Source organism: Myotis brandtii, unplaced genomic scaffold (assembly GCF_000412655.1).
Source record: "Myotis brandtii unplaced genomic scaffold, ASM41265v1 scaffold834, whole genome shotgun sequence".
Lineage (NCBI taxonomy): Eukaryota > Metazoa > Chordata > Mammalia > Chiroptera > Vespertilionidae > Myotis > Myotis brandtii.
In genome coordinates, this window is record NW_005371386.1 from 443,323 (window position 1) to 459,186 (window position 15,864).

Sequence of the window (15,864 nt, forward strand, 5' to 3'; positions counted from 1 at the left end):
TATATTTACATATTTATATATATATTTACATATATATATACACACACACACACACACACACACACACACACACACATACACATATTTACTTCAGAGAGTAAGGGAGAGAGAGAGACAGAAACATCTAGATATATAAAAGGCTAATATGCTTTGTGTCCATCCGGGTAATGACGTCAGATAGCAACACCTGTCTTCCTCTCCCTAGCAACTAGCCTCCTTGCAGTTTCTTCAGCCCAGGAACATGACATGCTTTATAGCCAGGTGGAAACATTTACACTTTAACCAAATGTCTGTGAGCGTTTTCCCCTGCCTCATCTCATTTGATCCTTACAGAAGTCCTGGAGTAGGTAGATAGGAAACTCGGTGGAATCCTATTTTCTTTTCATTAGCCAGAAAACGGAGATTTAGAAAGCTTAGAAACTTGACCCGACTGAAAAGAAGTAAGAAATAGTGGGCCTTGATAATGACTTCAGGTTTTCTCACTGCACAGAATATAGTCACACACTGCTACAGTTAAATATTTTACCCTTTGTTCTCCCTGCATGATCTACAATAATAATCTGCTTCGTGTTGATATTTACTACTGTGTTGCTGACAATTACCTGAAAGAGAAGTTGGGGTGCTTCGCTGGGCTGGAAAAGGTTTTGCTAAATCAGAAAGCAAGTCTAATTAAGCAAGTTTATTCTATATCTATAAAAGGCTAAGTTGACTGGTGCATGCGCGATACATATAAAGCTCTTGCTGGCACCAATCACACGCCTGTGTTTCGATCTGTCATTGTTGATTGTGAATTTGGTTGACACTTCTATTATAGAGAAAGGGCAAATAGTGATATTAAAATATTTCTTCTAATCAATTTCCTTTCAATGTGCATGAATTTGTACACCAGGCCACTAGTCAATGATAAAAGAGAATCATGGATTGGCTACCTCCTGCACACCCCCTACTGGGTATAGAGCCCACAACCCAGGCATGTGCTTCAACCAGGAATTGAACTATGACCTCCTAGTTCATAAATTGATGATCAACCACTGAGCCATGCTGGCCAGTTTGGGCTAATTCTTATTCAGAACAATGGTACCTGGAAAAATGTTGATGGGGACAAAATTGCCCTCGGTTTCTGTTTGCAGCGGGTGGGGTCTGTTGACATCGTGCTGACTGGATAAGCTACTGCTGAGATCCCTCTGTGACAGAGCAGAGCAGCCGGGCCCGTGGGGAGGGAATCCTGAGCCCAAGCAGGACAGTTTATGGAAAACCAAGGGTGACAATCACAGCCAACTCAGTTGAAAACTGTTGCCCTGTGCCCCTTACTGGTATCAGTTTATGCTGCTTATCTGCCTGGCACAAGTCAAAACTACTCACGTCCACATGCCAGACATGTTGCATAGTCCAAAGCTTATGCTGATAAAGCTGCCACAGAATAAATTCAGTTCTTCCATGGCAGCCCTGTTGCATCTTGGCTCTGACTCTCCCGGCGTCTGTTAGAATGCAGTCTTGCGGAGGGAACGGGAAAGCTAGGCCTGAGTAGCCTTTCCCTGTATGCCACTCCTGTCCCCACAGTCCAGCTACACTTTTCCATACTCTGCTCTTGGACTTCTCTTTGTGCCAGAAGAGAGCAGTGTTTCTGTTTGTGACTGTTCTAATGATGGAACTAAGCTGGCCTGCCCCATTGATGAATAGCCCTTAATCACAATGCTTCAGTCCACATGGATGAGTAGCAATGTCACTGTGACTGAAAGTAGAATTAGTTGTAATTCAGTGATATTTTATAAACAGCCTTGGGCTATGACTGACTAAGTACCGGATGCCATTCCTGCCTTTTTCCATTAAGATTACACTAGGCACATTTTCTTCTAGACTGATCTTTAAAACGTTTCCAAAAGGAGTATGTGATATTTGTTAGCTGTTGGAACTCTTTTAAAACTTTATTTTTTAATGTATTTTTATTGATTTCAGAGAAGAAGGGAGAGGGAGAGAGAGATAGAAACATCAATGATGAGAAAGAATCATTGATCAGCTCTCTCCTGCACGCCCCACAATGGGGATCGAGCCCCCAACCCGGGCATGTGCCCTGGAATCGAACTGTGACTTCCTGATTCATAGGTCAATCAATGCTCAACCATTGAGCCATGCCAGCTGGGCCTAAAACTTTAATATAATGACTTTTATTGTACTAAGTATCAATTTGAGTAATTTGTATTGTTAGTATTTCACTGCTTACTTTTAATAAAATTGTCATACTGTTTATTCTTCCCCCAATTATAGGTATGGAACAGGCTGCTTCTTACTATGTAATACAGGCCGTAAGGTGGGTGTTTTTTGTCTTTTTTTTTTTTTTCAAATTAAAAGATTGAGCATAATTTGCCATTAAGTTACTTTTAAGCTTCAGCTTTTACTTAATCTTTATCAGGGTTTAATTAAGAACTCAATGATGAATATCACTAAATTTGAATGTTTCGAATAAGAACCATTCTAAGTTATTTGAATTTTATATTTTTTTTATTGTGTTGGGGGGATATGTACATTGGGACCTTGTTAGATTCTTAATGCAAACCTAATTTGGAACAAGAGATAAACTTTTTGTACTGTTTAAGTGTATTGCTCCTAATACTGGAATTTTGACTAAGATTGGTTTATTTTTAAATTGTTATGTTTATTGAATTATTTTGTACCTAGGTTATTTTAGCTTTACAAAATAAGCTATCTTTTCATTTTCCTGACTACTGAAGTCTTTTTCTCTTTCTTATAGTGTGTATTTTCTGAACATGGCCTTCTGACCACAGTGGCTTACAAACTCGGTAGAGATAAACCCGTATATTATGCACTGGAAGTAAGTATTTTTCAGTCAATATGGATACTATGACACACAATCAAAACTAAGAAAATTGCAGTGTTTTCTAACGCCTTTCCTGGTAATTCTTAATATATAGGACCGAAAAACTCTGTTTTCTTCTTGACATTTGGTTGAGTGGAAGGAACCTGGGACAGAACTGGGGGGTCAGGACTCCCAGGAGACCTTGAGTATATTGGTTCCTCAGTTCTTTTGCCAATTAATTGTGGGACCTTAACCACATTACTATTATTTAGCTGCTTCACAATGTAAGATTTTTCTATTTCTAAAATATAATGAGGCATTGATTTGCTCTAATATTTCTTTCAGCTTGAGTATTCTGGGTTTGTTTTTTTAATATATTTTTGAGGGGGGAGAGAGAGAGAGAGAGAGAGAGAGAGAGAGAGGGAGAGAGAGAGAGAAACATCAATGATGAGAAAGAATCATTGATTGTCTGCTTCCTGAACACCCCACACTGGAGATTGAGCCTGCAACCTGGGCATGTGCCCTGACCAGGAATCGAACCAGGACCTCCTGGTTCATAGGTCGATGCTCAACCACTGAGTTATGCCGGCTGAGCGAAAATTCTTTTTTTATGACTACAGTGCCCCAGTGTGTCAAAGAGAAATACTGGGCACAAAAGGCAGAGCAGCTTTTCTTCATGTGTCTCTCCATAAAAATACTTTGTGTCACATTTTGATGTGGGAAATGAAGTGAGAAGATTTATGCCATATTTCACTGAAAGCATTTGTTTCAAAACATGTTTGTAGATTCTAGTAGGAATGTCAGCCTAAGTCTATAGGGCTTTATGGTAGGTTTGTATTAAAAACCTTAGAAACATTTACTTCAAAAGTCAAAGAAGCAGTACCCTTTGTAAAATCAGATACATTTCTGCCTGGCCAGTGTGGCTCAGTGGTTGAGTATCGACCTATGAACCAGGAGGTTGCATGCTCTATCTCCAGTGGGGGGCGTGCAGGAGGCAGCCGATCAGTGATCCTCTCTCATCATTAATATTTCTCCCTTCCTTTCTGAAATCAATAAAAAAATATATTTTTTAAAAATCAGATACATTTCTCTTTTTTTAAATCATCACCCAAGGATATTTTTTCCATTGCTTTCTAGGAGTGTGGGAGGGACAGGGGGAGGGAAGAGGTGGGGATAGAGAGAGAAACATTGATGTGATGTGAGAGAGACAAATCGACTAGTTGCCTCCTACACGTGCCCCACCTGGGGCTAGGGAACTTGCAACCAAGGTAAGTACCTTTGACCGGGAACTGAACCCGAGACCCTTCAGTCCACAGGCTGACGGTCTAACCAGCCAGGGCAATGCAATTCTTAAAAATACTTCTTTACAATTAATTTTAAATGCTCCCTTTTATTACACAAATATATTGTATGATCTGAAAAGTTATTGAGTCTTGTTTCCTGGAGTATCTATCTATATATATAAAAGCCTAAGCGACCAGATGGTAGCTATGATGCACACTGACCACCAGGGGGCAGACACTCAACACAGGAGCTGCCGAGCTGTGGTGACTTGGCAGCTGTGGTTCTTGGGTGACGCACCCGGAACCAGAGAGGAGGGAGCCCGATTCCTGGGTGCGTCACCCAAGAACTGCCCTTTCACACTCCACGACCCCTCGGGGGATGTTGGAGAGCTGGTTTTGGCCAAGGGACCCCACCGGGGCACGTGCACTGGGCCTCTAGTCTAATAATTTGCTCAAAAGTATTAGATTTGCTTTTAGTTAAAACATTTTTTTTAGTTGTTAAACCTAGAGTATGTGGGGTTTTAGTTTATTTCAGTTATTTCTTGCCCTCCCCCTATATAAGCACTGTAACCTCTGCCCCAACCCCTTTTCTGTGGATAATAGGAGCATTTGTGAAACACTTGATCTGTGTATTCAAGATATCCTAATACTTCTCAGAACGTAAACTCTTACAAGCCCTCTCTCCCTTTGTTTCCACTATGGAAAACTCAGTGGATAGAGCATTGGCCTGTTGACTGAAGGGTCCCAGGTTCGATTCCGGTCAGGGGCGCATACCTTGTTTGCAGGCTCCTCCTTGGCCCGGGTCCTGGTTGTGCGGGAGGCAACCAATCGATGTGTTTCTCTCACATCGATGTTTCTCTCTATCTTTCCTTCTCTCTTCTGCTCTCCTTAAAAATCAATGGAAAAATATCCTCGGGTGAGGATTTAAAAAAAAAAACTTCCTCATGTTACATGATTTCTAAATTCTTTTTAGTTCTGGGCTGCCTTCATTGCATGCATTCCATTTTGCCACTGTCTTCCAGAACAGAATAGAATATTCCATATGCAACCTGATGTGTATTCGAGAGAGTGATTTGGGCATCTCTGACCATAAACACTACTTTGGCTGCTCTAGCCTGAGAGTTCATTAATTTGATCTGATAACCTCATCATATCCTTGGCTCCAGGAGCACATGCTAAAATATCTAGTGCTTTTCCAAATGAGTCATTGTCAAGACAAGTCCTGCTCCATTCTGTACTTGCACAGATCTTTTGTTCCTCTAAATTCTGGTCTGCGTTTTCCTTTTAAATTTCATGATAGTGATTTCAGCCTATGCCAAGACAGACTCTATTCTGTTACTCTTCCAGTTTTAGCTCATCTGGAGGCTTAATAAGCATATGCTCTCTGATTTTGTTTCAATTCATGTAACTTTGTTTAGATTCATAAAATTTTAAAGCAGAGAGGGATAATAGATTAGGTGACAATAGGCTTTGCTACATCCTCCTCTCTCTTGTTTTACACACATGAGGAATCTGAGAGTAGACAAGTGAAATTGGAGTCACTTGGCCAAGGTAACTTTTGACAGCCAATAAGTAGCTGATCCAGGAGGCAAATATCCAGGTTATTGGGCTTCAAGGTCTAGATGGATAAGCCACCCCACTGTGCCTTCTCCTTCCTTGTAAATCTGGATATTCAGGACTCCAGACTCCCAAGTCCAGTATTTTTTGTTTGTTTATTTGTTTGTTATTTACTGAGAGCAAAAGAGGAAGAGAGAGATATGAGAGAGAGAGAGAGACATCGATTTGTTGTTCCACTTTTTTATGCATTCATTGGTTGCTTCTTGTATGTGCCCTAACCGTCCATTGAACCCACAACCTTAGCATGTAAATGATCAAACAGTTTTTTAAAAATTAAATCAAACATGCCGTAACCGGTTTGGCTCAGTGGATGGAGCGTCGGCCTGCGGACTCAAGGGTCCCGGGTTTGATTCCGGTCAAGGGCATGTACCTTGGTTGTGGGCACATCCCCAGTAGGGAGTGTGCAGGAGGCAGCTGAAAGATGTTTCTCTCTCATCAATGTTTCTAATTCTCTATCCCTCTTCCTTTCTCTCTGTAAAAAATAAGTCAATAAAATGTAAAAAAAAAATTAAATCAAACAAACAAAACAAAAAGGCAGGGATTAAAGCTAGATTGTTAAAACTTTTTCTAACAAATAAGTTCCTGCTTATTGCACTTGGTCATACTGCTTCCTTTTTTCTGTAAGTGCTCACAAAGCATATATTCAATACTCATTTATTTAATTTGACAGATTATTGTTAGGCTTGGCAATTTTAGGTATTAAAACTTTACTTTCGTCCTGGCCGGTTTGGCTCAGTGAATAGAGCATCGGCCAGCAGACTGAACAGCCCCAGGTTCGATTTCAGTCAAGGGCGCAATGCCTGGGTTGTGGGCTTGTTCCCCAGTAGGAGATGTGCAGGAGGCAGCTGATCAATGATTCTATCTCATCATTGATGTTTCTATATCTCTCTCCCTCGCCCTTCCTTTCTGAAACCAATAAAAATCTTATTTTTTAAAATGTGTGTTCATGATATTTTTCTGAGGAGAAAATCAATAGCTTTCATTGGTTGGTGTCTCAAAGTTAACATCTTTTCTTGGTATTGCTATAGAGCAGTGATGGTGAACCTATGACACGCGTGTCAGAGGTGACACGCGTGTCAGAGGTGACACGCGTGTCAGAGGTGACACGCGTGTCAGAGGTGACACGCGTGTCAGAGGTGACACGCGTGTCAGAGGTGACACGCGTGTCAGAGGTGACACGCGTGTCAGAGGTGACACGCGTGTCAGAGGTGACACGCGTGTCAGAGGTGACACGCGTGTCAGAGGTGACACGCGTGTCAGAGGTGACACGCGTGTCAGAGGTGACACGCGAACTCATTTTTCTGGTTGATTTTTTCTTTGTTAAATGGCATTTAAATATATAAAATAAATATCAAAAATATAATTAGCTATTGTAAATTGTGCAGCTATGAACATAGGGATGCATATATCCTTTCAGATTGGTGTTTCTGGTTTCTTGGGATATGATCCTAGAAGTGGGATCACTGGGTCAAATGGAAAAAAGGATAGATAATTACTATTATTAAAAAATAAAAATTAAAAAAACCTTTACTTTCTATCCCTTTTAGAAACTGAAACTAGCTATCCATCTTAGTTTTCAGTCTTCTTTTATTTCCCTGTGATTTGGAAGCTACAAAATGCATTTCTAATGTTTTGTTTTTCTTTTGTAGTACCTTGAAATTTTAAGGTATTACTTAATTACACATTTTCCTAAGTGTTTTTATTTTTTTATTTTTATTTTTTTAATATATTTTATTGATTTTTTACAGAGAGGAAGGGAGAGAGACAGAGAGTTAGAAACATCGATGAGAGAGAAACATCGATCAGCTGCCTCCTGCACATCCCCCACCGGGGATGTGCCCGCAACCAAGGTACATGCCCTTGACCGGAATCGAACCCGGGACCCTTCAGTCCGCAGGCCGACGCTCTATCCACTGAGCCAAACCGGTTTCGGCCCTAAGTGTTTTTAGTTGTTTAGTATTTTTAACCTCCTGGCCATTTGAGGACCCCACCACCTCCACCAGCAATCATGTTGTTGTGCTTAGTTTTCATTTCCCCTTTTTCTTGAACATGCAATAATTGGTCCTATTTTCTTTTCAGTTGATAGTAAATCGTATTTATGAGTCTGGGTTGGTAAACCTGTTTCTTTTGCCCTCTAAACAGAGAGAAACATCCATTTGAGAGAAACACATCAATTGGTTGCCTCCTGCAGGAGCCCTGACCAGGGCCCCAGGCCAGGAAGGAGCCTGCAACCAAGGTACATGCCCTTGACTGGAATCGAACCCGGGACCCTTTGGTCTGCAGGCTGATGCTCTATCCACTGAGCCAAACTGGCTAGGGCCAGTATGTACTTTTTGACCTGGCTTGTTTCATTGAACTTTTGTGTTTGTGAGATTCATCCATATTGTTAAATAGAACTATTGTTTCATTCTTTTTTTATTACCACATGTAAATACCACCAGCAGCGTCTGGGAACACTAATTTACTCATCATCTCTATTCTACAGTTTGTTCCATCTATTACATTTTAAAATTTCACTCAGTAATTTCATTTCTTCATTGGTTATTTTTATTTCTCTTTTGATTCCTAATTTTATTAAATTTTTAATGGAAATCATACTTTATCATTTTATTACTTTTAGCACATACTTATTTTAAAGTCTTTGTCAGACTGGAGTGAATTCTATTCCAACTGTTAGGTTTTGTTGACTGATGTCTTAATAGATTCTTGTATTTTGGAATTTTCACTTCCTGTTTCTTCTATGAAGCAGTAGCCTTAGGCAACAAGTGGACAGTTGCTTGTTTGCAGGCGTTCCTACACTGGTAGGAGAGCGCCACCTAGCCCCTGGCTTCAAGTACTGAAGCTGATTCTATTCCTTGTCTTTTATACCAAGCATTTTGGGTCCCTTTCCTCCAGAGGAACCAATTTTCAGCCACCACTCCTGCTCCCAGACATACAGAGAAATGAATCAGAACCCATCATGCTGTGGCTTCAAGTCGTGCATTTCTGTTTCTGTCCACATCTATTCTATATATGAGTCAGCGTGTGTTATTTCAGTTTTCTCTTGTTACATTTTGCCTGTGATCCTCTGTGTTTACACATCCTCCTGGCGTGTGATTCATCTGGGCCTGACATGGTTCCCATTTTCACTCTCCGTGAAAAGGAATTGGGTCACATGACCCTTCACTTGCTCTAAGACTTTAAACGCGTATTTAACTGCTTAAATTTGTCATGCTGTTTCTAGTTGGAAATTTTTTCTTAGTGGTGGAAAAGACAGAAGTGAAATAGGACGGTTGAGTGTTTCTGCTTTCCTTGTGCTGTCTATTAATAGCGTGTTATCTTCCAGAAGTTGTGTTTTCCTCCTTCCTTGTTCATCTGTTTCTAAATATTACTTCACAAAACAATCCTTTTGGGGGCTTTAATATGATTATGAACTAAAGCTTATTTAGGATCTGTGCCTTCTGTGTGCTGTATTCTGTCACTAGGATATAAATACCCTGAAGCCAGGCTACTTGTCTTTTTCATCACGCCACCTCAGCCAGCTGACATGTAGTAGACACTCAATAAATATTGTTTACATTACCAAATCCTATGTTATGCCATTTTTGTCTGTTTAAATATGAACTTCAAAAGGGGTTTCCTGTATCCCCCACCTTGGTTTATTTAAATGTCCTTTCTCCCATCTCTTCTTTTGTACAATTTATGATTATAGTGTTAAGATTTTAGAGTTTTTATCCCTCTTGAGCCAGCTACTCTATTTTAGGTATAAGCCTATGCATTAGTTAATGATTGCTGTATAACGATATCACCACAAATGTCAGTGGCTTAAACCGTGCCCATGTATTTATTATCTCACAGTTCCCATGGGTCAGGAGTTCCAAAGCTGAAATTTTTTAAATTTTATTTATCTGGTAGTGTCATACACAGAGAATATGCACAGTAAAACTTTTTATAGTGATAGCATATACTTCTCTTGGATTCCTTTTTTTTTTCCATAGGGTTCTGTAGCTATAGCCGGTGCTGTCATTCGCTGGCTAAGAGACAATCTTGGAATTATAAACAGCTCAGACGAAATTGGTGAGTATGTTCTAACAAAGGGTTAGAAACTGAATAACGAAAATGTTAAATATTTTACCTTTGCAATCTGTTAGTATTTGCGCTTTTACCCTATGTGTGATATTAACATATATGGATCCCTATTATTAGTTTCATTTATACATAAAAGACTGGTTTGTGAAGATTTGTAAAACAATGAATTAACATATTTAGTGTTGGTTATTATTAAACTGGCAAAGTAAGGCATAAAATTTAATCAAGTGTAAAATCGAACACCAAAGATTTGCCAGAACCTTCAGGGGAAGTAGTCCAGTTAAATTTATCTGATGAGAAAGAGCATTAACTTTTGGATTAGAGTGAGAATTAAAACTCTAGTAACTATAATTAACTCCATTAATTAAGTATTAATGTGGCTATTTTTGATTTATGGGTAATTATTATTTTTTAAAAATATTTTATTGATTTCAAAGAGGAAGGGAGAGAGAGATAGAATGATGAGAGAGAATCATTGACCAGCTGCCTCCTACATGCCCCCTACTGGGGATCAAGCCTGCAACCCCAGCATGTGCCCTTGACCGGAACCTTTCAGTCTGCAGGACAGCACTATATCCACTGAGCAAAACCGGCTAGGGCTATGGATAATTATTTTGAACTCACCTACCCACGCTTTCATCTAACTTGTTTAATTTTGCCCAAAGATGAGATAATCAGAAACACATATTTAATTATGGATGCATTGGAGGCCTCTTCTTCATTTTTCAGTCAACAACCTTAAAAATAGTGGAAATGAGCTGAAGTACCTTAACAAAACGAATCCAGTTCTTTTATTTTGGGGGGCTAGGTTACATTTTAGTTGTGGTATTTAATGTGGGGCAATTTATTTTGGTTCCTTCTAGCATACTGCTATAATTAGGAACATTTTATGGTACTAATGAATATTTATGGTACTAATGACTAGGAAACAAAAAGTCCTGTCCTCCTAATTTTTTAATGGATGTGTTTATTGACTAAAGTAAATAGAATATATTAGAGTGACTTTTATTTTTCTTTTCTTTAATGTTAGAAAAACTTGCTAAAGAAGTAGGTACTTCTTATGGCTGCTATTTCGTCCCAGCGTTTTCAGGGTTATATGCACCTTACTGGGAACCCAGTGCAAGAGGGTAAGAATTTAAAATAAGGTATGCTTTTGTGGGTTTAATATTAGTCAGGAGTTTCCTACCTATTTTCAAATTATTTTGAATCATCTGACCATGTTGATAAGCGTATTAGTGTTATTACCTTTTTTATTATTGACTTCAGAGAGGGAAAGGGAGAGAGAGATAGAAACATCAATGATGAGAGAGAATCGATGATCAGCTGCCTCCTGCACACCCCACACTGAGGATCAAGCCTGCAACCCAAGCATGTGCCCTTGACCAGAATCGAACCTGGGACCCTTTAGTCTGCAGGCTGTAGCTCTATTCACTGAGCCAAACCAGTGAGGGCTTATTATTTTTTATCTTCAAGGCATCTGCAAGTTCTGTATCCAAGGGATATCATCTCGATAAATGTTGATTTGGTTTTATATTTTTGTCACCTATTTATATGGATCATGAACTTTTTCATATGTGGGTGCAGGATTTTGGACCACATTGACTTTCTAAGCTACTTAATGTTTATGTCCAGTGTTGGTTTTAATTTATATATTAAATTGGGGTGACATTGGTCAACATGAATATATAGGTCTCAGGTGTGGGTTTCTATGTCACAAGATCTGTATATTGCACCCTGTGCCCACCACCCAAAGTCAAATCTTCTCCTGTCACCTCATATTAGGAGCCCTTCTCCCCCCACCTCTGTTGTTGTTTTTAATTTCTATTTTTCCCCCTGCACATTCCTAACAAATTCAGCCTTTCTGTATTCAGGATATTTCAGACTGATGACTCATTTCTTATCACTCTAATCTTAAAAATATTTGTGTTTTTAGGATCATCTGTGGGCTCACTCAGTTCACCAATAAATGCCATATTGCTTTTGCTGCATTAGAAGCTGTTTGTTTCCAAACCCGAGAGGTAATAAATATGGGCTTGTTTCCTTATGCTTAATCTGCTTTTATCATTCTTAAACAAATTACATATGCGTGTCAGAAATTTCATGAATTTTTAAATACTTAATCAAAAATTAAACCTGCCTAAACACTAATGTAATAAATGTAAGTTTTTGTTCTTTTTGCTAGCTGGCATTACCTTCTGAGTTCCTGTCATCTGCCAGGCACTGGGCATTTTATGATTGGGGGGATGCTCAATGGGACACATTGGGCAAAGGGAATAGCACTAACAGTCATTGAGGCGGGAAACCTGGGCATTAAATAGAGTTTTTTGGTTTGAGTGAGTACAGACGAAGGTTGGTTGTGACCAGACCAAAGAGGGCTTAGAAGACCATAATAAGAGTCTAAATTTTATTCTATAGGCTTTGGGAAGCTCTTGAGCATTTTTTTGGATAGAAAATCGACATTTTTAGGGATGTTATTATGAAGTGGTTTATGTTCATTACGTTGGTTCATTTCAGATTCTGGATGCCATGAACCGTGACTGTGGAATTCCACTCAGTCATCTGCAGGTAGATGGAGGAATGACCAACAATAAAATCCTTATGCAGCTACAAGCAGACATTCTGTATATCCCAGTAGGTTAGTAAGCCTTCATTCCTATACATTATGAGACTAATGTTTCTTTTGGAGGAGCTGGTGTTTAGGCATCTGTAAGAAATACAAAGTTGTTGATGTCACTTTCGATGTCACTTTGTCCTCTCAGTGAAGCCCTCCATGCCAGAAACCACTGCCCTGGGAGCCGCCATGGCAGCGGGGGCTGCAGAAGGAGTTGGCGTTTGGAGTCTGGAACCTGAGGATCTGTCAGCTGTCACAGTGGAGCGGTTTGAACCCCAGATCAATGCTGAGGGTACATTTGAAAAAATGAAACTTTTCATGGTGTACTGTGAACAGAGAGCTTGCCTTTCCGTGTATTCATAAGTTAAGGGACTAAGGACAATAACAAATGCTACTGCTTCAGGTTTGGCTACTAAGCGTATTGGGCTTAACTGAATGAGTGTGCATGAGAGAAATCGTTTCTTATTTAAAAAAAAAAAATCTAGCCCAACTGGTGTGGCTCAGTGGTGTTGAGCTTCAAGCTATGAACCAAGAGGTCACAGTTCAATTCCTGGTTAGGGCACATGTGCAGATTACAGGCTCAGTCCCCAGTGGGAGGCGTGCAAGAGGCAGTGATTCTCATCATTGATGTTTCTATCATTCTTTTCCTCTCCTCTCTGAAATCAATAAAAATATCTAAAAAAATATATAAAATCACATTTTTACTCTTCACATTTTTACAGTCCTTTTGTATAGAAGGATAACACTACCACACTATCAGTTCTAGCTTGTTCGAATAGCCTTTTTTATGAAAGGGAGAAGGAGATCTATCAGCCACCCACCCCTAATGTGTACACAGGATCATCTTTGGTGCCAATAGCCCAGTTTTAGGACATGATTAGCCAGGCTATAGGACATTCTGGTAACTGTTAAGCATAGCAGGGTTAGCCAGACAAAAGCAGCAACAGTTTAAATAAATGAGCATTAAATATCTTAGATTCACTTTCTTTTTTTTATTTCTTTATTGATTTCAGAGAGGAACAGAGAAGGAGAGAGATAGAAACATCAACGATGAGAGAGAATCATTGATCGGCTGCCTCCTGCACACCCCCTACTGGGGATTGAGCCCGCAACCAGGCATGTTTTGGCTGGAATCGAACCCGGGACCCTTCAGTCCGCAGGCTGACTATCCACTGAGCCAAGCCATCTAGGGCTCTTATTCTCTTTCTAACAAACTAAACTAAGGCCCAAGTTCTGAATGACACCTTTATTAAAATAGTATAGTGATTCATCTCTTAAATTGAAACAAATTTTAGTACAATAATAAGCTTTTATATATATTGAATTTGGTTTTATAACTTTAAAAAAAAACCTATGTGGGCCCAGCTGGCATGGCTTAGTGCCGTGGTCAGCAACATGCAGCTCTTTGGCCCCTTGAGTGTGGCTCTTCCACAAAATACCACGTGTGGGCGCACACGTACAGTGCGATTGAAACTTCGTAGCCCATGTGCAGAAGTCGGTATTTTGTGGAAGAGCCACACTCAAGGGGCCAAAGAGCATCATGTGGCTCGCAAGCCGAAGTTTGCCAGCCACTGGAGTGGTTGTGCCCGCAACCCAGGTACATGCATCAACCTCTGAACCAGGAGGTCACGGTTCGATTCCCCAGTCAAGGCATATGCCCAGGTTGCAGGCTCGATCCCCAGTGTGGGGCATGCAGGAGGCAGCCAATCAATGATTCTCTCTCATCATTGATGTTTCTATCTTCCTCTCCCTCTCCCTTCCTCTCTGAAATCAGTATATATATTTAAAAACCTATGCATAAAAATACCATCAAAGTGAATTTTGAGCTATTGGGAAATAAGCTCTAAATGCATTTTTAATTTTCTAGAAGACTATGTCAGTGCTTTTTAATTTCATTCACTTTTTTCCGTATACAAGAAAATGGATTGTAATACTAATTATTTTAAAGTCAAGCAGTATGCCATGTACTATGATATAGAAATGTGTTAAAAAATCTGATATTCTATCTGTAAATAATTTTTCACTTTTGCAATATTGGATAAAATATGAAGTTTAAAAATTTTTTACACTTCTGAAAAAAAATCAACTTTTTAATAAGCAAATAATGTTCACAGCAAGTATATGGTCTTGAGATGCTAATCCCACTCTTAAATCTAGGAAGTGTTTTGTGCAAAGAGTTGAGGATCACTGTTTTCCTGAAGAGAACTATCTTTGCAATTTTTAAGGCCTTACCCCAGAGTTGATCAGTTATGTCTGTTGTCCTTGCCTTCATCAGTCCCTCTGGTCTCCCCACAACATGCACATGCACACATGCATGCATGTGTACACGCACACTCACAAATGGGCAACTAGATGCAGATAGTTTATTTTGTATTTGTTTTGTTTTAAAAATATATATATATTTTAAAAAAACATTTTTTTGATTTTTTATAGAAAGGAGGGGAGAGGGATAGAGAGTTAGAAACACCAGTAAGAGAGAAACATCGATCAGCTGCCTCCTGCACACCCCCTACTGGGGATGTGCCCACAACCAAGGTACATGCCCTTGACCGGAATCAAACCTGGGACCTTTCAGTCCGCAGAGAGAGAGAATCATTGATCGGCTGCCTCCTGCACGCCCCCTACTGGGGATCGAGCCCACAGCCCAGGCATGTGCCCAGACCAGGAATCAAACTGTGACCTCCTGGTTCATAGGTCAATGCTCAACCACTGTGCAACACTGGCCGGGCAATAGTTCATTCTTTTTTTTTTAAATATATTTTATTGAATTTTTACAGAGAAGAAGGGAGAGGGATAGAGAGTTAGAAACATCGATGAGAGAGATCGACCAGCCGCCTCCTGCACAACCCCCAGTAGGGATGTGCCCGCAACCCAGGTACATGCCCTTGACCGGAATCGAACCTGGGACCCTTGAGTCCGCAGGCTGACGCTCTATCCACTGAGCCAAACCGGTTCGGCACAATAGTTCATTCTTACAGCAAATATTTGTTTAGAGCTTACAAATGGCCTAGTCTCAGCAGGCAGCCTGTCTCCCAGTCGCTGACCATCACTATCAACCGTGCTCTCTCAAATCAGAGTCCTGGTAAAGTCCCACATCAGTTTAATATGTGTAACAATTTGTCAAGGATGCTGAGTGAACATAAGTATAGTGCTTAAAACATCTCAGTAAACAGCCTTTCATGTGTGTGTGTTGTTCCTATCTTCTATTTCTAGAAAGTGAAATTCGTTTTTCTACCTGGAAGAAAGCTGTGATGAAGTCAATGGGCTGGGTTACAGCTGAGTCTTCGGAAAGCAGTAACTATGTTTTTATTATTATTGCCACTTTGTCTCACTATGTTTTAAATAGCTTATTTAAGCATCTGACTATTTATACTTAGCAAAGCTGTATTACCATATATCTAGAGCTTCTAACATTCTGAAAACACTTTAAGTTCTAAACATAGTGTAAATTATCAGGTTGCTGTGCACAC

The 15,864-nt window shown here is 39.9% G+C and overlaps 1 protein-coding gene across 9 annotated transcripts in view; it reads left to right on the forward strand.

Annotated features, from left to right (window-relative positions):
* The window catches only part of GK (glycerol kinase), a 70,809-nt gene that overhangs the window by 49,371 nt on the left and 5,574 nt on the right, over window positions 1-15,864 (forward strand). For all 9 annotated transcript variants that reach the window (XM_014531977.1, XM_014531982.1, XM_005884499.2 and 6 more), the window contains 8 exons: window positions 2,266-2,308; window positions 2,750-2,830; window positions 9,693-9,771; window positions 10,814-10,910; window positions 11,717-11,801; window positions 12,298-12,418; window positions 12,543-12,686; window positions 15,608-15,688. In XM_014531977.1, the coding sequence (XP_014387463.1) occupies window positions 2,266-2,308; window positions 2,750-2,830; window positions 9,693-9,771; window positions 10,814-10,910; window positions 11,717-11,801; window positions 12,298-12,418; window positions 12,543-12,686; window positions 15,608-15,688 (731 nt within the window). The remainder of the gene's footprint in view (window positions 1-2,265; window positions 2,309-2,749; window positions 2,831-9,692; window positions 9,772-10,813; window positions 10,911-11,716; window positions 11,802-12,297; window positions 12,419-12,542; window positions 12,687-15,607; window positions 15,689-15,864) is intronic.